Source organism: Typopeltis vanoorti, chromosome 15, assembly GCF_054136105.1.
Source record: "Typopeltis vanoorti isolate ZY-2024b chromosome 15, IOZ_Tvanoo_1.0, whole genome shotgun sequence".
Lineage (NCBI taxonomy): Eukaryota > Metazoa > Arthropoda > Arachnida > Uropygi > Thelyphonidae > Typopeltis > Typopeltis vanoorti.
In genome coordinates, this window is record NC_143563.1 from 35,348,633 (window position 1) to 35,373,238 (window position 24,606).

General features: G+C 36.1%; 1 protein-coding gene across 3 annotated transcripts in view; it reads left to right on the top strand.

Annotated features, from left to right (window-relative positions):
* LOC150098600 (BTB/POZ domain-containing protein 6-B-like) overlaps window positions 1–23,962 on the top strand; it is a 45,727-nt gene extending 21,765 nt beyond the window's left edge. The window contains exons 2-4 of one of the 3 annotated variants that reach the window (XM_090405712.1): window positions 14,089–14,331; window positions 21,414–21,663; window positions 22,774–23,960. In XM_090405712.1, coding sequence (XP_090261838.1) covers window positions 14,112–14,331; window positions 21,414–21,663; window positions 22,774–23,857 — 1,554 coding nt within the window. In that variant the 5' untranslated portion in view covers window positions 14,089–14,111 and the 3' untranslated portion in view covers window positions 23,858–23,960. Of the gene's footprint in view, window positions 1–14,088; window positions 14,332–21,413; window positions 21,664–22,773 lie in introns of all 3 variants that reach the window. The other 2 variants (XM_090405711.1, XM_090405713.1) reach the window with 2 other exon arrangements.
* Window positions 23,963–24,606: the final 644 nt, after the last annotated feature.

Here is a 24,606-nt window from a genome sequence, read left to right on the forward strand (position 1 = left end):
GTCACTCTTGGCACTATAACTCTTCTAATGAAACAAATGTATAAACACTTGACACAACACTAACGAAAGTTGTCGCTTTCGACAACAAAAATATACAACAGGTGCCACTAGTTTCTTCTATTTTCGAAACGTTCGGTTTCTTTTTGGACAGAGGGTGTATGACCATTGGGACATCGATTCCACGTGCCACTTGAAACAACCAAAAATATTCTGAACCAATCTAGCCTGATGCATGACCACAATTCTTCAGGTTTTCTACCTAAAGATTTCTGTAACAAGTACGTTCCACCACATCTAAAAATATTCAAGAGGACCGAAATCCAATAACTAACAAGGACAGCCCGTTGAGGTAAAGTCACTATCATGTTTCTGTCGTAAATGTCCATCGCATACAGGACATAGGTCAACATCAATGAATGTGCTTGATAAACAACGATATCAGAAACAAGCAGAAGTTCATCTTCATGATGGGTACAAGACTCCTTTTCTAACTCCCATCCTCTTGAACTTCCGTGACGTGAAATAACATGCACGACGATTCATCACTCCATGGAACCTTCATGCGATGCAGTAATGTCCACTGCTAAGGTCTCTTCTCACACTTCAGCCATGCTGCCTTTCCTTTGTTAACAAGGAAGGATATCCTCAATGGTCGTCTACTATTACATTCCATTTTGATATTCGACGGGTTTCAGTAGATACTTAATCTACTGAATGTAAGCAAAAGGTTATGTGGTCCTAACAACTGCTCACTAAGAGAATTGTATAGTAAACATTTTTTAATGACCTAAGTCAAAAAGTACGAATCATAATTTCGCAAATTATTATTATTATTATTATTATTATTATTATTATTATTATTATTATTATTATTATTATTATTATTATTATTATAAGCAGTCGCAAGCACGCTATTTCGATGCTCCCATATTTTAAGTTGCAAAGAAGATATTTTCTTGTGAATTAAAATTTAAAGTACATCAGTGAACTCCGTTCTTCATTACGAACATATAGATGTAAAAACTGTAAGTATCTGTTAAGTAATAAGTAAAATATAAGTATTCAAAGTTCGAAGTATACGTTGGTCAACTACGCTAGAAGAGAACAAAGGAGGACGCCATATTAGAAAATACAGCAAGATCGTCAAACAAGAATTATGAAGTGCTACAAATGCCAAGAAGACCTAACGGGGGAAGAAAACCACGTAACATGTAGGAACTGCCAAAGAAACATGCATTTTTTATGTTCAGGATTGTCCGAGACTACCTGGCAGCGAAAATCAAACAAGAATCGTGACGAGTGGAAGTGTCCCCATTGCAGAGATAACAAAGGAACGTCGCCTTCGACCGCAGGCGGAAAATAGCCAACGCAAAAAACAACCGCAGGTAGTAAACAGCTATCAACAACAGAGGGAATTAAAAACAAAGAAAACAACAACGGAAACCCAGGTGAGCCATCTTTAAATGCATTACTTGAAAATAGATTACAAAACCTAAAAGACTGTTTAATCGATTTTGTTGGAGAACTATTTAAAAAACATACCGCACAAATTACAGAAAAATTTAACCAATACGAGGCATTTATTAAATTTAATAATAACTCGATAGAAGATATGTTACAGAGCGTTAGAGAAATTAAAAACTGCGTCAAAGAGCTAACTGAAAGACAGCATAATTTAATTAAAGAGACAACGGACCTACGGCAAGAACTAAACTCTCTAAAGCAACAGTACGAGCTCTCAAACCAACAGCAGCACAAAAATGACCTCATAAATGGTCTCCCAGAAATAGCTACGGAACCTCTAAGAGACACTGTAATACAACTAAGCCAAAAAATCGGCTCCCCCATTGAACCAAGAGACATCCAGTCAGTGCATCGGTTACCACAAAAAAGGAAAAGAGAAAATAATACCCGTCCTTCTCCCGTCGTAGTGAGACTCACCAACAGCCTAACAAAAACTACACTTATAAAAGCTAGCAGGATTAAAAATCCAGTAGTAAAGGATCTGAAAGGAGACCACGACGACACCCCAATATACTTGTCTGAATACCTTACTCCACACTATCATAAAATATTCTACCAAGCAAGGAAAGTAAAAACAGAAAACAATTACCAGTTTATATGGATAAGAGACAGCAAAATATTCCTTAGAAAGACACAAGACTCAAAACCAATCGAAATAAAATCCGTAGATGACCTCAACAGGCTGTCACATTGAAAGGAATATTGACAACTCGTAAAGAAGGACCAGCACCCCAACCAACATGAATGCACACCATCAAGCAGACGTAATCACCCCGGAACATGATAATTGCCACATTCTGAAATCAATATCAGAATGGAAACAACTGACAATCCCCAAAAAAGGACTATCTATTCTCCACATCAACATCAGAAGCATTCAAAAATACTGGCTGACCCTGCAAGCTTATCTGAAGGAAGATATAGACGAAATAGACATTTTAATACTGACTGAAGTATCTACGACAAACGAAGAGGCATCCTCCTACCAAATGCCACACTTCCAACAACACAAACACTGCAGACAAACAAAACGAGGCGGTGGTATAATAATATTTACCAAACATAAACTAGAAGTAACAGAAATAAACTATAAATTAGAATACGCAGAAAACATATGCATCGAAATTAAAAACATCAAACAAGAAAACTCCCTGATATTAAACGCAATATACAGACCACCCAACTTAAGCACCACAAAATTCCTAGAAGAACTAAACAGATGGCTTTCAGCCACGAAAGTAGGCACCTTTCGTGGCTGAAAATACGCCCCCAAAATACTTGATAATAATAGGAGACATTAATATAAACATTAGGAACATAAATAACAACACAGAACAATACCTAGACCTATTATCGGCATATAACATAACCCCATCCATACAGTCGTATACACGAGAAGAGATAGTCGGAAACACAACAACCTCAACCTGCATTGATCATATAAATATAAGGGCCCCTCCAAACAGCCACACAGCAGCCGTCATAACATGCAAACTAGCAGACCATAATTTCACAGCATTGCAGTTACACACTGAACCAGAACCCATAAAAATCACTGAGACAACAAAACAGTATCATAGCATTGTAAACGAAGCAATAGTGAACGATGAAATCAGAAAAACAGACTGGATGCAGATAGCATCTTTAGACTCTGCTGAAGCTGTATATAATAATCTTAAACTTGCATTTAACAAAATATACAACAAAGCATTAACAAAAATAAAAATACGCCCCCAAACGAAACAAAATCCATGGATAACAGACAACATACTAACAGATATACAAATAAAAGATGCCCTATGGAAACAACTTAAGAAGTCACCGAACAATATCGCTTTAAAAGCTGAATACAAAAGAAAACGGAATCTCCTAACAACCCAGATTCGAACGGCAAAAAGAAACTATTACAGCAACAAATTAACAACAGCACAGAATGATATAAAGGAAACCTGGCACCTGATTAATGAAATGCTGGACAATATACACAGAACCACTGCCTCAGAAACAATAAAACACAGCTTTGCCTGCGACCCAAAATCCCTCAAACAGTTGGCAAACAACTTTAATCAGCACTTCGTGAACTCTGTCCAAAAGCTACAAGAAACAACCTTTCTTCACACATACGAACATTCTCCACTAGGTCCACAAGCAACCCAGTCGATGTGGTTCCCCACAGTAACAAAAGAAGAACTATCACTGGCAATTCAACAAATTAATCCTAACAAAGGACCGGGGATAGACGGAATCAGACCAAAAGACATCAAGAAACACTCAACCGACCTACTTCCAGTTATACAAAAACTGTTAAATAAAATCTTCGAAACGGGACACATACCTGAAACACTGAAGACTGCATTAATCACACCCATACACAAACAGGGAAAAAGAAACATAATAAGTAATTACAGACCTATCGCCACGCTGCCTGTAATCAACCAAATCATGGAGCGCATTGTACATCAGACACTCTCCACATACATTGAAAAATTTCAAATCATACCCAAAACACAATATGGCTTTCAAAAAAATAAAGGAACAGCAACACTCCTGGAAGATTTCACAGATCTAATAAACGCTGCACTGGATAAAAACAGAATTACATTAGTGGTATTCAATGACCTAACAAAAGAATTTGACACACTAACACATAAAACCTTGTTAACGAAACTTACCCATATCGGAATAGGAGGTCATCTACTCCAGTGGTTTAAAGCATACACGAAAAACAGAAAGCACATCACACGTATAGGATCAGCATACAGCAAAGAGGTACATGTAACCTGTGGAGTACCGCAAGGAGCTGTCCCACGACATAAGCCAACTCCCCCTAAAAAGTAAAATCTTCCAGTATGCAGATGACACTGCCATAGTATCCATTCACAACACTGCAAAAATCGCTTACAAAAATATGCAACACGACATCAATCAAATCACTAACTGGTTAACCATAAACGACATATATATAAACCCTGGAAAAACAAAGCTAATATTATTCAAAAACCCCCAAACCCTGCCCATAGAAACTAAATATCTCACTATCAAACATTCATCCTCCTATACACAAAGTGCAGAACCTAAAATCACAACCATCACACAGGTGAAAACAACACGCTACCTTGGACTTCACTTCGATGCAGATCAAAGTTGGAATAGCCATACAAACTACCTACATACCAAGCTTAGGATAATAGCAAGCAAACTATACAGATTAAAAGATATTGCCCCAACCCACATAAAAATACTAATCTATAAAGCATTATGTGAAAACATTTTAAGATATGCAATCACATCATACGCATTCTGCGCAGACTACAGACTTAACAGGCTACAATGGTTGCAAGATAAAATGATAAAACTGATATTCTGGGAACAACCCACTCTTATGCAGGAAGCATGGACAAAACACAAAATATTTAAGGTGAAACACTTACGCCACTACACAGTCATGTTAAAACACTACTACAGCCCAACATATAGAGTAACCAACACAACATATCAAATAACAAGACCACAGTCAACAAACTACATAACATATAAGTACAACGATCCACACAGCAAAGCCACCCGAAACTTCTACGTACCTGACATGATAAACAAACTGCCGTTCGACAACAGAAACCTAGGAACATACAGAGAGCTGAAACAGGCACTATATAAATATTATAGCGAGAATGAAAATTAGAGCAATTCCTGTTTCTCTCTCCCCCACCACACATACACACACACACAAACCTACGACAACCCCCCCCCCTCTCAAAAAACTATCACTACAAGAACACAAAGAAACAAACACACCATGTCTAAATCCAAACCTATTTGCACAAAAAAAAAAAGTTAAACTGTAATAGCATTCGAAGTCTTTCAAGCACGTACCAACAAACAGTAAAATCAACACCTGGCTTGTGACCACTATAGGAACACAACCATGAAACTTATTATCTTCCTCAGATAAGCTCTGCTAAGCTTCGAGGAAGAAAATTACTAACTTGCAAGTATCTGTTATACACACTTGTAATGTGTTATAAATATTATATACATATAATTACTACAGTAATTATGTATGCAATTCATCTGAGACACACACAAAAAAAAAAAAAAAAAATTCTGTACAATCCTTATTGTAATTCTGTAAATATTATTATTGTATGTAACTTATACTGAGACATAATAAAAAAAAAAAAAAAAAAATTATTATTATTATTATTATTGGAAATTACGAAAATAAAATTGTTATGGATCTTCAAAAAAAAAAAATTATTATTATTATTATTATTATTATTATTATTATTATTATTATTATTATTATTCAGGATGTTGTGTAGACATACAATAGTACGCATATGTTGATAATGCTGTTATTACCGTTTTTATAGTTTTAAAGCTGTTTTAACTTTTTTTTTTAATTTGACAGTACAGCAAGTTAATTGTACTTGCTACGCTGTAGACAGAGATGTATAAATCGTCGAAATCGGCTACGTAGAATCCGAACTTTGTGTGCTGAAATTTGTAGACAGAATGGAGATCACCAACGAACGAAAAACAAAAGCCGTCACCAGAAGTCATGCTACAGTTAGTCAAGGGAAGAAAGGTGAGTGATGAAGTGTCAAAGATGTCTGCAGGACCTGCCTTCCGACGGAAATCACATAACGTGTAGAAAATGCCTTAAGGATCACCATTTTACAAGTGCCGACCTTACTGAAACAACCTGGCAACGTAAATCCAATGCACAGCGTGAGGAATGGAAGTGCCTCTACTGCAGGGAAAACAAAGAAATGCAACCACCCCGACAGGATATAACTCAACCGATTATACCTGAGGCAGAATCAGACAATGAGCTGAACAGGCATCGCTTTACGCGATTAACTGGTTCGATGAAATAATCGCGTAACACGAAATCGCGTAAAGTGAGTTGAATTTAACATGGGTGAGATAAGGATAGGGGTTTCTTCAGAAGGATAAAAAAAAAGAAAACTTCACACACCTGTGAGCAAACGAAATTTTAATGAATGAATTATTTAAACTTATAAAAATAACATACAAATTTTAATGAATAAATGGATTTAATTAATGTCATAAACACCTAAATACTACATACTTCTGACAGTCTTCCATCGGATAACGAATGGACTGGGTCTGGTGAGTCTGGGTGATCTTGCTCTCTTGAAGTGCCTGGGATGATAGGCTGATGATCTTCAACTTTTTTAATGAAACAGTCAAGACTCAGCTGATGGGCAGCATTTTACCTCTCTCTCTTCCTCTTTGCACTTGCAGCAAAATATTGCACTTTAGGATCAGGATCTATAGCATTCAAATCATCAAACAAACTATTTGCTTTAACCTGGATAATTAAGGTGAATAATGGAACAGCACGTTGATTTTCATGTTCAACCCATTGGACCAACACCTTTTTCCAATTTCTCCATAATTGGTGTCCTTCTGTTATCTTAGTTGGCGACATTCTCGTCGTACTTTTACAACTTTCTTTTATTTTCTCTACTTGATTTCTTATTGTTCTTAAAGTTGATTCTGAAATTCCTGTAGCTCGGACTATGTCGACTGTGCGCTGATTACGTTCATACCTCTTTATAACTTCTAATTTTTCCTACAGTGTTATAGCTTTTCTCTATAGTCTTGGATGTATTTTGATCACAATTACCTCTTTTTTCCATAATGTTTGGGTTGCAGAAGATCCAACAATGAAGCTTACTAATTCTGCACCTTCTGTGAGACTGATATGCAGCACGATGTCGCCTTGTCAAAGCGGTGCGCGCCACAAAGTCACGTAACCACACACAGGGTGACTGCGAAATTGCTACTAGTTGCTATTTTTTAAATTAACTTTTTAATAATAAGCGCTTCAGTAAGCGCCTATTATTATTTATTATTATTATTAATAATAATAGGCGGTGTAGGCATACGAACGGGCGCACGGTGATATCGCTGCTCCAGTTTTTTATAGTTTTAAAGTGGTTCCAACTCATGTTTTCAGTTTAAAGTGTTCCCAAGTAACCCTACTTATCACGCCGAAGACAGTGATATAAAATTCAATGAGATCGGCTAAGAATAAACAAAATTTTGAAGTGTTAAAATGTGAACAGAAAGGACCGTGGTCAACAACGAGCGAAGAACAAAGGACGTCGCCATCTTTACAATCACGCCAGAGTGCCTAAGGGAAGAAAAGTGAGTCATGAAGTATATCAAATGCCTGGAGGATTTATCGTCCAACGGAAATAATATAACTTGTACGAAATGCAGCAGGATTCTACACTTAAAATGTGCCGGCTTTTCAGAAACAACCGGGCAACATAAATATAAATCCGATGTAACAGAAATGAAAGTGCGCACTCTGTAGGAAGAACAAAGAAACGCACCTAAAGCACCTAGGACGCAGCCGATTATACCGAAGGCAAAATCAGATGACAAACTGAACGGACAAAAAAATGCAGGTGAGTCCTATAATTTCAACTCTTGACATATACTAATAGGAAACGGTCTAGAGACCATAAAAGCCAGCTTAGTAGACCTTGTGCAAGAACTCTTTAATAAACAGAAAGAACAAATAACAAAAAAATCTAGCGAACATGAAGATTTGGTGAGACATAATAATTTAACAGTGTTAGAAGCATTGCAGACGGTAAAGAGTATTAATGCATTAAATGACAGGCAACACAATTTGATGAATGAGGCATCCGAACTCCATCAAGAACTTCATTCTTGAAAACTACAATACGAACGTTTAAATCAGCAACAACATAAAGAAGATCTTGTGATAAACGGTCTTCCTGAAACTGCATCTACAGAAAACCTCAGAGACGTGATTTTAAAATTAGGCCATGCAATCAACATCCCTCTACAGCATAACGACATTCAGATCATAAATCGGATTCCTAGGAACAGTAAAACCAAGGCTTGCCACGACCTGCACCATTTTTTTTTTCACACTGAGAAGATTTATCATACATAGTATTTACGTAATATATACATGAGACATATTTTCTGTACATTACAAAGATTCAGTACAATATGCAGATTTTTTTTTTTTAAGTTTGAGAAAGAGTGATTTTACATACAAATTTCTGCATTTGCTTATAAGGATTACTTGTAGATGAGTGAGGCGAGTTAATCCCACCTACTTCGAAGCTTGGGTTAGCTTTTATGAAGAGAGCGGGATTTAGCCTTCACTTTTTGTGTTGTTGCTACTGTTTATGTATGGGATGCTGGTGATTTGTGATGTGTATATTAGTGGTAATGGTTTCTTAACTTTGTTGGTCTATTTTCCAGAGTTCGTTTTTTAATGTTCTGTAGTTATCTCCGTGTTTTAACTTTCTTGGTAGGTTGTTGAGTTGCGTGGGTATCTGATGTGATCTCACAAAAGAACCGCATGAGTTGTTGAAGGGTGTGGGGATGTAGAGAGTTGTTGTAGGTCGTGTTATAAGATAGTTTTTTCTGTTGTTTCGATAGGTGATGTTGAAGTAATTCCTTGTTAATGTCATGTAGTGTTTCAGATTTTTAATGCTCAGCATTCTGTGTATCGCCATGTACTTGTCGGATATTGGTTGTTGCGTGTAAGGTGTCCAGATCACTGTTGACACGATTTTCCTGTGTAGTGTTTCTAATTTTGTTATGTGGCTGTTTGATGTATTTGCATAGACTGTTATTCCGTATCTGAGTAGGGATTCGCAGATATCGTGATACAGGAGTTTTTTTATGTTGGGTGGAATAATGTCTTAAACTTGGAAGAGTTTTGCTGCGATGATCCGGAGTTTAGTGTGTAGGTTTTCTAATATGTTTTGTCCATTTAAGGTGGGAATCTATATAGAGACCGAAGTATTTTGCGTGTGTTACAGGTTTGATTTCGGAACATTGGCAGGTATTTTTGTTGTTAATGCATGTTAATAATAATAATAATAATAATAATAATATATATATATATATATTTATTTATTTATTTTATTATTTCTCAGATAAATTACATATATTATATGAAGATAATTATGCATAACAAATACTTTCTCGTACATAAATTTTTTTTAAATAATAATAACAACAATAACTGTTTGCAACATATATTATTATAATATTCATAATGTTGATTATTACAGATGTTTCTTTCAATTTTACACTCTATATACACAATATCAATGGTTATAATCACTCTATATTGCATACGCTTGTTACAGTTATTACATATATTTGATTACATATGAACATTACCTACATTTGTTTACATATGATGCTTACATTACATACATTTGTTTACATGTCATACGTACATTACGTGCATTTGGTTACATATGACATATCTTGGATGAGAACTAATGTTCTCATTAGTTCACACACACACACACACACACACACACACACACACACACACACACACACACACACACACACACACACACACACACACACACACACACACACACACACACACACACACACACACACACACACACACACACACACACACACACACACACACACACACACACACACACACACACACACACACACACACACACACACACACACACACACACACACACACACAAATTGGAATATATTGATGCGTTGCTGAACTGGAAGCCTGAACGAATATATTGAGTTTCATTGAGTTTGTATGGTATTTTGGGTGCGTGTTTCTTGTTCGTAGTATGTCCTTAGAGCTCTTTTCAGGCTATTGTAGTTTTTAAGGTTTCTGTATTCAAAAGGTAATTTATTTATCATGTCTGGGATGTAGAAGTTTCGCGTGGCCTTTCCGTAGTGCTTATTGTATTTATATGTGATATAATTCGTAGTCTGAGGGCTTGTTATACGGTATGTATTTCTGACTGTCCTGTAGTTGGCATCGAAATAATGTTTTAGCAAGGCTGCATAGTGACATAAATGTTTTGCTGTCAGTATTTTGTGTTCTGCCATTGCAATGTTTATAAGGTCGTGATTTTCTCTTTGTTCCCAAAAGATCAGTTTTATCATTTTATACTGTAGCGACATTAATCTATTTAATTTGTAGGGTGCACAGAAAGCATACGCTGTTATAGCGTATGCTTTAGTGCTTTGTATATTAGTGTTTTTAGGGGTATGGGAACTATATCTTTTAACCAGTAGAGTTTGCCACTTATTGTTCGGAGTTTGTTGTGTAGATGGTTTATGTGGCTATTCCAGTTCATATCTGCATCGAAGTAAATTTCAAGGTATCGTATTGTTTCAACCTGAGTGATTGTAGTGGTTTTGTTGTTCTGTGTGTTTTTTATGTTGGAAAGTGGATGTTGGATGGTTATATATTTGTTATCAACTGGTCGAGTCATTGGATTTCTGAATATCATTAATTTTGTCTATTCTGAGTTTAGGTGTATGGAGGTTTTCGTGAGCCAGTCTATGATCAGATTTATATCATGCTGCATATTTGTTTGGGCTATGTTTGCGTTATTATGGATGGATATTATTGCTGTATCGTCTGCGTATTGGAATATCTTACCTTTTAGTGGTAACTGATTAATATCGTGCGTGTAAATGTTGAATACAGTTGGGGAGAGTACAGCTCCCTGTGGCACTCCACAGGTTACTGGTAGCTCTCTGCTTCGGTTTGATCCGATGCGTGTAATATGCTTTCTATGTTGGAGGTAGTTTGTAAACCACCTATGAAGAGGCCCGTCTATTCCAACTGGCCTCAGCTTTTCTAACAAGGTTTGATGTGTAAGTGTATCGAATGCTTTAGTTAGATCAATAAAGTCTACCATGGCAATTTTGTTTTTGTCTAAGGTGGTATTAATTACGTCTGTAAAGTCTTCCAAGAGAGATGTTGTTCCCTTATTTTTCTGAAAACCATATTGTGCTTTGGGGATAATATGAAAGATCTCAGTGTATGCTCTGAGTTTCTTCAGTATGGTCCGCTTCATAATTTGATTGATAATTGGTAATGTTGCTATGGGTCTGTAATTGCTGATTAAATTTCTTTTTCCATGTTTGTATATGGGTGTGATTATGGCGCTCTTTAGCCTACTAAGTATCTGTCTTGTTTTAAATATTTTATTTATTAATTTTAGTAGGATAGGACTTAAACTGGTTGCATGTTACTTTATATCTTTAGGTCTGATACCATCTATTCCTGGGCATTTGTTTGGTTTGATTTGATGTATTGCAGAGAGAAGTTCTGCTTCTTTTATGGTTGGGAACCATAATGTCTGTTTCGTGGTCCAAGTGGAGGGTCTCGTTTTGTGATTGGGGATATAATTCTGTGCAGTTTTTGGATGGAGTCTGCAAGGTACTGGTTAAAGTCATTTGCTGGTTGTTGGATATGTTTTGCGTCTTTCATGAAGCTGTGTTGTATGGTTTCTGAGGCGGTATTGTTGGGAACAAAATCTAGCATCTCATTGATCAGTTGCCAGGTTTGTTTCATGTTGTTTTGTGCAGAGGTTAGTTTGTCTCTGTAGTAGTTTCTTCTTGCATTTCTGATTTGTGTTGTAAGGCGATTCCTTGTTATCTTATATTCAGTTTTTAAAGCTGTGTTATTTGGATATCGCTTTAATTCTTTCCATAAAACGTCCTTTCTGTGTATTTCTAGGATTAAGTTTTGTGTTATCCAAAGATTTTGTGTTATTTTTGAACGAAGTCTAACTTTCTTTGTAGCTTTCTTATATATTTCCTCCAGTGTGAGTTTAATGTTGTTGTATAAGATATCTGCTAAATCTGATGCCAGGTGTTCCCAGTCTGTTTTTCTTATTTCGTGGTTGACTATTTCTTCGTCTATTATTGTTTTCTGTCTCTTTTCTTCTGTGGGACATTGTATGGATATTGTCTTGGTTTGCACGTTTAGAGCTGTGAAGTAATGGTTTGCTACTTTGCACTTTATGACTGATGCAGTGTAACTGTTTGGTGGTGCTCGGATGTTTATATGATCTAGACAGGAGGCAGTGATAGTAATTCGGAATACTTCTTCTCTAGTACATGATGTTATTGTTGGTATTAGATTACATGGATATTGTGTCTAAGTATTGTACAGTATTGTTCTGGTTTTCGTTTGCAATATTTATGTTTATGTCGCCAATTATCATTAGTTGTTCTGTTGAGCATATTTCTTGGCTTGAAAGCCAGCAATGAGTTCGCGCAAGAATTTTATCATGTTTAGGTTTGGTGGCCTGTAAATAGCATTTAGTATTATGGGATGCTGTCTATTGGTGGTATTAGTGATTTCGAGGCAAAGGGTTTCAGCATGCTCAAACTGATAGGCCGTTTCTTTAGCTATTAATTTTTGTTTGATAAATATTAATATTCCACCCCCACTTTTTGTTTGGCGGCATGATCTATGTTGTTGGAAGCCAGGAATTTGGAAAGCAGTCGCTTCGTCATTAGTTATGGATACTTCTGTTAGAATCAATATATCAATAATATCAAGGTAATTCCTCAGATAAGCCTGTAACAATAACCAATGTTTTCGGTTGCTTCTGATGTTAATATGCAAGATTGAGAGACCTCTCGCTTGTGCTGTGTGTTGTTTCCATGCATCAAGCGATTCGAATGTACAATTACTGATGTCTTCTGGTGTAATTATATCTATCTGATGGTTCACATTCATTTTTGTTGTGTTGAGATCTTCTTATTGAACTAAGTTGGAGTCTTTTGTTTCACTCTGGACACCTATCTATATCTACCGAGCTTTTTATTTGTATAGACTTTGAAGTCTGTGACTTTCTCAAGAATATTTTTCCGTCTTTGATCCAGAAAAATTGATACTTTTTCCTGTTTTTTCTTTTCTTGCTTGGTTCAAAAGATTCTGATTGTAAGGTGTTAAATACTCAGATAGAAAGATTGGCATATTGTCTTGCGATGCATTCAAATCCTTGACTACTATTTTTTTTCAGTCTGCTGGCTTTTATAAAATTGTCTCTTGTAGCCTTGCTTGTCAGACGAACTATGACTGGTGCGGGTCGTGTCGAGACTTGTTTTATGTTCCTCCTGGGGAACCGATTTATGGTCTGAATATCATTATGCTCTAGGGGGATGTCAATTGCATGGCCTAACTTTAAAACTACGTCTCTGAGATTTTCTGTGGATTCAGTTTCTGGAAGACTGTTTATGACAAGGTCTTCTTTATGTTGTTGTTGGTTTAAAACATCGTATTGTAGTTTCAGGGAATTAAATTCTAGACGGAGTTCCGATATGTCTTTTATCAATTTGTGCTGCCTGAGAGTTAATGCGTTAATGCTGGTTTTAATGTCTTTTACCGTTTGTAAGACTTCTTCGACTTTTGAATTATTAAATTTAACCAACTCTTCATATTCGCTATTTTTTTGTTATTTCTTTATTCTGTTTATCAAATAGTTCTTGGAGAAGATCTACCAAGCTGGCTTTTATATTTTCTAAACCTTTTTCTAGTAATAAATTTACGGAACTCAAATTATAAGACTCACTGGTATTTTGTTGTCTGTTCAGTTCATCGTCCGATTCTATCGGACGATGAACTGAACAGATATATAATAATAATGAACTGAACTGAAAGAACTGAACTGATATATAATAATAATAATTACTATTATTATTATTATTATTATTATTATTACGTAGCGGGACAGCGAAGTTCAAGCAAAATGAGCTGTAACAACTGCAATAACCCATTAAGCGATGAAGGGGACGGGCCGCAGTGTTCCGCATGTAACAACAAACAACACTTCCACTGTTCAGGGATCTCAAAAAGCACGTGGAAAACAAAAGGAGCCATGAAAAGGGCCGAATGGCGATGTAAACAGTGCCGTGTGAAAATGAAGAACAAAGCCCAGACACCAAAGAAAAGTAACGAAAGACATCAAGGTAAGTCGCTTCCGGATCCTGAAATTACAGATAACTTTGAATCATTTAAACTCATGGTGAAAGGCTTGTTAAATACACACAGACATGGAACAAATTAACAAAAAATTCGTGGAGTATGAACATTACATACAGTTCATTAAAGAGCCCTCTGAAGAAATGTTAGGAACCGTGCGAGAAATAAAAACGAAATTAACGGTAGTGATAGAAACGCAAGAAACACTCCAGCGCGAAAATCAAGAATTGCGGAAAGAAGTAAACACATTCAAGTGTCAAATGGAGCACATGCTACAAAAAGAAAGAAAAAAAGAACTTCAAATTGAGGGAATAATGAAAGAAAATACAGAAGACTTAAGCAACATAATGCAACTGATCGGCAGCAAAATTGGAATTCAAATCGCAACCACAGATATCACCTTTATTAACCGAGGCCCACAAAAAAACAAAGAGAGACCGCCACCAATCATCGCTCGTTTTACCAACAGAAGTCTGAGAGACTCCATTCTTATAGCAAGCGAGAAAACAAGGCCGACAATAACGATCCTAACTAATAAGAAACTCCCAACACCAATCTATATAACGGAACACTGGACTCCATACTTCAAAAATCTTTTATATCAAACAAGCAAAACAAAAACAGAGAACAACTACAAGTTCCTGTGGACTAAGAATTCACAGATATTTATGAGAAAGAATGAAAACACTCGAGTATACATAATTACAAGTGAATCCGACTAACACAGCCTACCAATATAAAACACTAACTTTTCACATCCTTAAGAATAACATTAGAAATCACTTAAAACCTATATAATGGAGATCTCAAACATAGCCGAACATATCCAGTCAGATAACATAATAATAATCCACTCAGTTTTCTTCACGAGTTAGAAACATGGCTAAGCGGCATCGAACCGCGTACAAAACACAGGCTCATCCTAATAGGAGACATTAACATAAATACTCTTTACTACGCTTCTTCAACCACTAACACATATCTTGATATACTAAGTCAGTACAACATAAACCCTACAATTAACTCTCCAACAAGAGAAGAAATACTCACCAATTCACTAACACAATCATACATTGATCATATCAACATACGGGCTCCCATCATACATATATATCATCAGTAATTAACGTCAAAATTGCTGATCACCACTTTGTCTCACTTTAGTTTTATTACGTTACCTATCCCCTCTCCCACCACCATAAAAGCCGACAAAACTCGATCATACTAAAGAGCATTGTCGATAGCCATGTAAAAAATAAAGGCTGGAATTCCCTACTTAAAATAAACGATCCTGTAACATTATACGAGAATTTTCAACTAAAGTTCACAGAAATATACAAAAAAAGCAACAAAGCAACAAACGAGGCGACAAAGAGACAACAATCCATGGATAAATGACGACATACTAAATAATATTATTGTAAAAGAAAATCTATGGAAAAAACTTAAAAAGTCACCCATTAACACACATTTACAAACCTTATAAAAAACACAAGAAATCAACTAACAACAAAAATTCGTAGGGCAAAAAGACGATACTACTTCCAAAAATTCATGGAATATAACGACAACATTAAGCAAACATGGGCTACACTCAACGAATTAGTAACGCGAAAAAAGAAAACTTCTGCACAAGATTTTATTGCAAAAAAGCTTCGGTCAGAACACAAACCAAGCGAAACTAGCAGACTCATTCAACCATGCTTTCACAAACAACATCACACAACTCAAAAAAGATAAACTACCAACGATCAACAAAAAACTACCGACACAAAGTCAACAACGAACGATGTATTTTCCACCCGTAACAAAACAGGAACTGAAAGAAGCAATTCTACAACTAAAACCAAAGACAACTCCAGGAATAGACAAAATCAGAATCACAGACCTTATAACACACTTTGAACAAATAAATCCAATACTTTTGAAACTCGAGAACATAATATTCGACACAGGCATTATTCCACAACAACTAAAAATTGCAGTAATTACGCCAACATACAAACACGGCAAAAGAAACGATGCTCAGAACTACAGACCGATAGCTACGCTACCAGTCATCTCAAAAATTCTAGAAAAAGTAACACACACCAGACTATAGAACCATTTACAGAAGTACAACATCATCTCACAAAACCAATACGGCTTTCAGAAAACAAAAAGCGCCATTACTTTATTAGAAGACATCGTCGACACAATAAACAAAGCTCTCGACAAAAACGAGTACGCCGTCCTTCTTCTGCTGGACCTAACCAAAGCATTTGATATACTTGAACATGACATACTACTCACCAAACTATACCCAATAGATATAAGAGGAACACTGCATAGATGGTTCAAGAACTACCTCTCAAACAGAACACAAGTAACAAAAATAGGTACATGTCACAGTCGGAGTATAAAAATAAAACACGGTGTACCTCAAGGTGCCATATTATCACCCACTCTATTCAACATATACATTAACGATGTTCATAACATATCCATAAGAAGTCAAATATTTCAATAAGCAGATGACACTGCACTACTAGCATTCCACACAGACATCAACACGCCTCTCGCCAAAGCACAATACCTAAATGAAATCAGAACATACTTCCACTAAAACGCAATTCTAATCAACGGCACCAAAACACAGATGTTGATAATACACAACCCAAGAATCACACGCCCCGCATCACTATCAATACACTGCCACACATACCGCTGCATTAACAACAGAAATACCTGCCAATGTTCAAAATCAAACCTGTAACACACGCAAAATACCTCGGTCTCTATATAGATTCACACCTTAAATGGACAAAACGTATAGAATACCTACACGCCAAACTCCGGATCATCGCAGCGAAACTCTTCCGAGTTAAAGACATTATTCCATCCAACATAAAAAACTCCTATATCACGGTATATCTGCGAATCCCTACTCAGATACGGAATAACAGGCTATGCAAATACATCAAACAGCCACCTTACAAAATTAGAAACACTACACAGGAAAATCGTGTCAACAGTGATCTGGACACCTTACACGCAACAACCAATATCGGACAAGCACATGGCAATACACAGAATTCTGAGCATTAAAAACCTGAAACACTACATGACATTAACAAGCAATTACTTCAACATCACCTATCGAAACAACAGAGAAACCTATCGTATAACACGACCTACAACAACTCTCTACATTCCCACACCCTTCAACAACTCATGCGGTTCTTTTGTGAGATCACATCAGATACCCACGCAACTCAAAAACCTACCAAGAAATTTAAAACACGTAGATAACTACAGAACATTAAAAAACGAACTCTGGAAAATATACCAAGAAAGTTAAGAAACTATTAACACTAATATACACATCACAAATCACTAGTATCCAATGCCTACATCCCATACATAAACAGTAGCAACAACACAAATAGTGAAGACTAAATCCCACTCTCTTTATAAAAGCTAACCCAAGCTTCGAAGTAGGTGGGATTAACTTGCCTCACTCATCTATAAGTAATCCTTATAAACAAATGCAAAAATTTGTTTGTATAATCACTCTTTCTCAAACTTTGAAAAAAAAATTATACGACAAATTCTGTATAATCTTCATTGTTAGCATTAGAAGAACATGTTTTGTAGATACATAATATAAAGGCAAAAAAGTATTATTAAAAATTTTAATTGAAATCGAATGTAGGAATTGCAGCACTTAGCGCTGAACTCTAAAATTATAAGGTGTAATGTCACCCAAGATGTTTATTGTATGTATAAATATTTTAGCAATCAATAAATTATCATTTTTATATAAAAAAATATTATGACGGTGTCTTCATGGTGGTAGAAGACATCGTGATATTAGATAGGAGAAATTTCAAAAAAAAAAAAAATGAAGGTTTAATCAATGTCTGGGTTACTCGAAGAGGCATTTCTGAGGCAAGAAGGTAGGAATCGGAAGACGATGATGGAGATAGTGCTAGAAATGATGAACCTGGTGCTGGAGAATCAGGATTTGATTCTGTTTCACAAGGAATTTTAAAGGGAATTTTCTTTTTCGAACAATAACGTTCCATATCATGAATAAAACAGTTTCAAGAACCAATCTTCAAACATGGCAAGTGTGACCCAGGTCCTTAAATTTCACTTCCAAATAACGGGAAGAGCTGCTTTAATAATGCGTCAAAGTGAGGGTTTGTTAACATGCGCGAAAGAAACTAGTTCCCGAATTATTAATTTTATTCAATTATTAATTATTCTTATGGGGAGCCCTGGAAGTACAGAACGCAGTAAGTCGGGTCGTCCGTAACCCGGGGATGGCCTATATTTGAAAAACTAAAAAAAAAAAAAATATATATATATATATATATATATATATATATATCCAATAGAACAGGATGACATGAAAATCGCAATAAATAAAACGAAATCAATTGCATTTCAAGGTAAAAAAAAATTAAAAGATGCAAACTAGTCATCCACAACAAAGTAATAGGACAAGTGAACAAATTTAAATATCTAGGAAATTACATAAGCCCCAATGGAGAAATCGACATTGCATATGAAAAGCAAAAATTCCTATCAGTTATTTGAACTTTGAACAGACACTTCAATAAACAGATGTCTAGAACAATCCAAATAAAACTGTACAAAATAATAGCCAAACCAAGTTTGAAATATGACAGTGACACATGGACTTGGGGAGAGTGAGATAAAAGACAAGTGGAAGCTGCATGAATTAAATTTCCTAAGACCACTCGCAGGCCATAAAAGAATAGACAAGATACGAAATGAGGAAATAAGAAAACAATTAAACATATTAACATCACAAACTATAGAACGAACTGGAAAAACCACATAGAAAGAATGAATGAGGACAGATGACCAAATATTGCTTGGAAATATAAACCAAAGGGACACCGATCAAGAGGAAAACTCAGGAGGAGATGGGTAGAACACGTTTTAAACCCTTGAAAACGTTACACGCAAACAATTGTCTAATACGCGAAGCCAAGTAGAAGAAGATACATATAATAATCACTACTGCAAGTCCACTCGAAGCTTCTAAATCCCAGATATGGTAAATAAACAAATGTTGAATACAGGAACCTTACAAACTATAATAGCCTGAAAAGTGCTTTAAGGACATACTATGAATGAGAAATACGCGCCCTGCACACCTCGCAGGCTTGATGAAATGCGATAGGTTAGCTCAGGCTTTTCAGTTCAGTGATGCATTATGGCATTTCTAATTATCCAGCATGTGTGCGTGCCCGTGAGCGTGTTTGTATGCATGAATGTCTTATTCTACAGCACTGTGGCAAATACTTCCAACACAGCAATCAAACAATATACAATAACTAACCGATGTCATCCTCAGATAAGCTTACTGAAAAAGCTTCAGGGTTGCAAGCTGAGTTATTATATCTCATCTGGGATCAACTCAATGAGGATGTGCTGAACTTTGAAATATAACATGTTGGATTGTAACATATTTTAAACACATTCAATGTCACTGATTTCACACCACTGTGATTCAATGCCACTGATTTCCCCTTTATATACAGGGGAAGATGAACAAGACGTTATCCATGATAACGTCTTGTTCATCATGGATAAATCAGAGAAATTGTACAGGGGAAGATGAACAAGACGTTATCCATGATAACGTCTTGTTCATCTTCCCCTGTACAATTTCTCTTAGGTCAATCCGAGAGGTTCTCCTCTTAACAGCTTGCCGCAATCAAGTTGAGTTACAAGTTCAGTGTCTCAATTTCTCCACGAAGATCTGAAATGCATTCCCTCAATCTCCCAGTTGACAAAATTGGCTTGCAGAAATCCAGATGTGAGAAAAATGCATCTTTCATATTCTGTAGCACTTAGCTTAATAACTAACACAAGTAGTACAAATATGGTACCTTACTTGTTGACATTGAAATAGTGGTATCTCCACGGCAACAGCTTATTCCTTTAGCAACATTATGCAACAGAGTACTATCATTTCTCTCTCTCTCTCTCTCTCTCTCTCTCTATCAAATTCGTATCTCAAGATACAAGAAGATTCCGACTTCGCATTGATGAAATTAAGAATGATGCTGGCTCTTGCATTTGTTCCGACAGATGAAGTTGTGGATGCTTTCGAATATTGTATGAATTTCTACCTCCAGAAAGCTTACCACTTGTAGATTATTTCGAAGATTCTTACATTGGAATACCACAGCGCCATGGACGACGGCAATCAACTTATCCCATCAATATGTGGAATATGTATCAACGATCCAAAGATGAATTACCAAAAACAAATAATTCAGTAGGAGGATGGCACAGAAGTTTCCAGTCCAATGTCGGAAGTTTCCATCCCACCATTTGGAAATTTATTGGATTTCTCCAAAGGGAACAAGCATTACAACAAGTTTACTGCACTCAAATGTTGGCCGGTCATCCATCACAAACTCCTAGAAAGAAGTACGCTGATTCAAATGCACGGATTCTTACCACAGTCCGCAGCTTCCGTGATCGCAGACTATCTTCGTGGGATAGCACGCGACCTTTCTTTCTAACTATTAATGCGTAATTAATAATATTAAACGACATTTCCTGCAAGATTCAATATTTTAAATGGATTAATTTTTCTCTCTGTCTACATCCTAAAATGTGCATATTAGGTGTTGGTATAATTTTAAATTTGTTTCCATATTTTGTTGTGTCAAATAAATTTTTGTGCAAATTTTTATTTTATCAAATTTATTTTAAAAGATTTATTTGATCAAATCATTTTTTGTGTCGTTTGTTGTGTCAAAGAAATGTTATTTAAAGAGTTTTTATTTTTATATGGGGTTAATTTTGGGGGGGGGGATTTCTACACGGGGTTTTTTAAACAGGTGGTTATTGTCCGGGGGGTTATTAACGGTGGATTAATGTCCAGGGGGGCTTTGTCCAGGGGTAATTGTCCTGTTACGACCAGGGATAGATTGAATGCAGTATTACCTCCTCTAATTAGCACTAAGTTTTTAAAATTGCTTTCAAATGCAAACAAGGCTCCCAACACATTTTCTTTTTATTTATTTAATTCTTGTAGGACACATAACGGAGGATTGGAGGAAGGACAAGAAGACGTTGCTGGAGAAAATGAAGTATCTTGCTAACAACCATCTTCTTAGTGATATCATTTTCTGTGTAGGACCCACCAAGACGTTATTTCCAGCCCACAGGTGCATAGTGGCTATGGGAAGCTCAGCACTGGAATCTTTGCTGTACGACCAAGTAATTCAGCACGGGGAGATACGCGTGGCTGACGTCACAGCGAGAGGATTTAGAAACATGTTGAGGTAAATTAATTCTGGGTCCGTTTTTATGGATACAATAACTTATTCTTTTTTTTAAAGATATGATTATCATAAAATACCTTGAAATGCAGTTTATCGTAAAGTTACTGAAGGTAGCTAGTTCTTTAGTACTATAGAAGAAAGATTTCTAGAAAGGAAAACTTTTGTGATGACAATTAAAAAAAAACGGATGTTATTAAGGCTGTGACAGTAAGTGTTATTTTGAAGTCAAACGTTTATATCAATGTTCATCCGAGAAATCAGACAGGATTAATTTATAGGACCCCAAAGGAAATAAAAATGATATCTAACGTTCATTTCAATTGAGAATGAGATGCTGTTTTGAGATTCTGGTGATCCACTAACGATGATTGTTCATACGTGAAACAGAATAATTGTAATACAGAAAACCATCTGCGAGTCGAAGCTATATTTGGGTAAGTTCGTGTGTATATTCCGTGGAAACTGTTACGACATTTCGTTCCCTCTTATTGCACTGGACTAATAATATTTGATGGCATTTCTGGCGATTTCAGAACTTTATTTATTTATTCGTGTGGGGTTCTCCCGTTCCTTGACAGCCCCTTAGGACTAGTTGAGCCCTCTAAATGAGGGATTAAGTATGCATTTTTGACTGTAGCCTGTGTGTTTACGGGACCGGTTGGCCTGCTTGCGGGATGAAAAACTCCAGATAAACTGGGGGGAAAACCCTGCTGTCCACGCCCAAGACCGACTAACTTGGCTATGACTGAGGAAGATCCTTGAGTTTCTCACGTCGTCGACGGGAATCGAACCTAGGACACTCCTTCCCCAGGCATATGGTTGCGAAGCGCATAGCCACTAGGCTAACCGCGTCATAGTCCGCCCGGTAGAAAAGAACTAACTAATATCCTGCTAATTTAAATGAATTTATTTAAATGAGGTTATTTCTTAAAGGTAATCCGCAATGTCTCCATTAATACTATGCATGTTCATTGCCGTTCTAAAATTCTCTCCCAACTTTATACTCCTTTTGACAGAACATTTAGCTTTGCGTGGTGATAATTTGAATGACATAATGAGGGTATTTAGGAAAGCAAATGTATCGTGGTTAATGTTTATTTTGTCTTTCAGGTATCTCTACACGGATAATGTTGTTCTGGAAACGTTAGCTGATGCACTGGAAACCATGCTCTGCGCCCAGAAGTATTCTTTATGCCGTCTCGAACGAAAATGCAAAGAATACCTTGAAAGTATATCAGAAAATATTCCAGTGGATCAAGTATGCAAATTTCTTCCACAAGCAAAGAGATTCCATATATCAAAGATGCTTTGCAAGTGTATTACAATAATTGACGAATGCACCGAATCTATTATTTCATCTCCAAATTTCCGAGAAGCTGGAAAAAGTACTGTGGAATTCATTGTGAAGAGGGATTCATTGAAAATTGCTTCGGAACACCAACTATTTAAAGCTGTGTTGGAGTGGGGAACATGGGAGTGTTATCGGATGGAATTAAAACCAACTCGAGAAAATTTACGAGATGCTTTGAAGACAATGTTGCCTCATATTCGATTCCTGACTATGTCCCCAAAGGAATTAACCAATGTTTTGAGCACGGGTTTGTACACGATGGACGAATTAGGTCCTATTCTGTGTCAGAAGGTCAATGAGAAATTTATTGTACAAAATACTGTTGACGGAATTTGCAACATTTCCATCAATAGAAAATACCAACCATTCAATGCACTTCCTCTGACAAGCAGTCATGAGGAGTGCGTGAAGAAAAGAAGAATTCTAAGTTTGTTTGATACATTAACTGTTTCTTTGTCTATTAAAGTTACTTCAGGGTGCTTGTTCATAATGGGACTTCGGCATACCAGTGTTCAAAAAGCAGAATCGAACACGACAACACTTACAAGAAAAAAGATTTCCATCAATTGCAAATTAAACGATGGTCGCAGCAGCAAGCCACTGGATATCACACAGTCCGAATATAAGGGCTGCACTTTAGCAAAGATCAATCCTGTTTTATTTAGTGAGGACCAAGATAACAGTAAAAGTAGAATTACATTTACTATTTCTGATTCTCAGAATAAAAACAGAGTATTAGCTATACAGAAGTCGTTTTCCATTAACTGGCCTTCAGTTCAATTCGAAGTAACATTGGAAATAAATGACGCAGATGAACAGTTAGAACTATTGCTCCGATGTTAACAATGACAAAAAGAAATAACAGTACTACAGCGCCCTCTAATGTGAATATGTCTGGTTCATATCAATACGAAATGTGTAAATAAAGTGCTGCATAGTTTAAAACTAGAACCTCAATTTCGAACTCATCTATGATTATCGTTTGTGTATATATATGAAATATTACTGTTGTTGACAAATTTAGTTAGTTTCTTTATATCGTATTGTTAGATAATTTACTATCTAAAATGCCTTTGTGTTAGCTTCCAGGAAATTAATCTGCTTGTCTATTCTTTTATCACATCTATTATTGTGAAGTAAAGATACAGCAATATGCCATGACGCGAAGAAATTTAGATAAGCAATTGGAGATTGCGTAACAGATAAGGGGAATAGAAGAATGAATAAGTAAGGCAGTTAATATTGATATGGACTGCTTATGAAATTGTCTGGTATAACACACATGACTGGAAACCAGAATCACCTTTGTTTTTAAATGAAGTCTTAGCTTGAAAATCTACTGATTTTCACGAATGTATTTTTGCACAACAGTCAGGTGAAAGTGCCAAAGTAGTTCTAATGATACTGAAAGATAATTTGGGCTGAGGATGAATTTCCTTGAATATTACAAAGAATATATTTCTTATTTAAAAAAAAAAACACTTTACAAAAATTGAGAAATGGTTTACTTTTAAAACTTACATAAGAAAACTTACATATGCTAGAAAAGATAATATTCTTAGAAGAATTTCGATATCAGATCATCATCATCA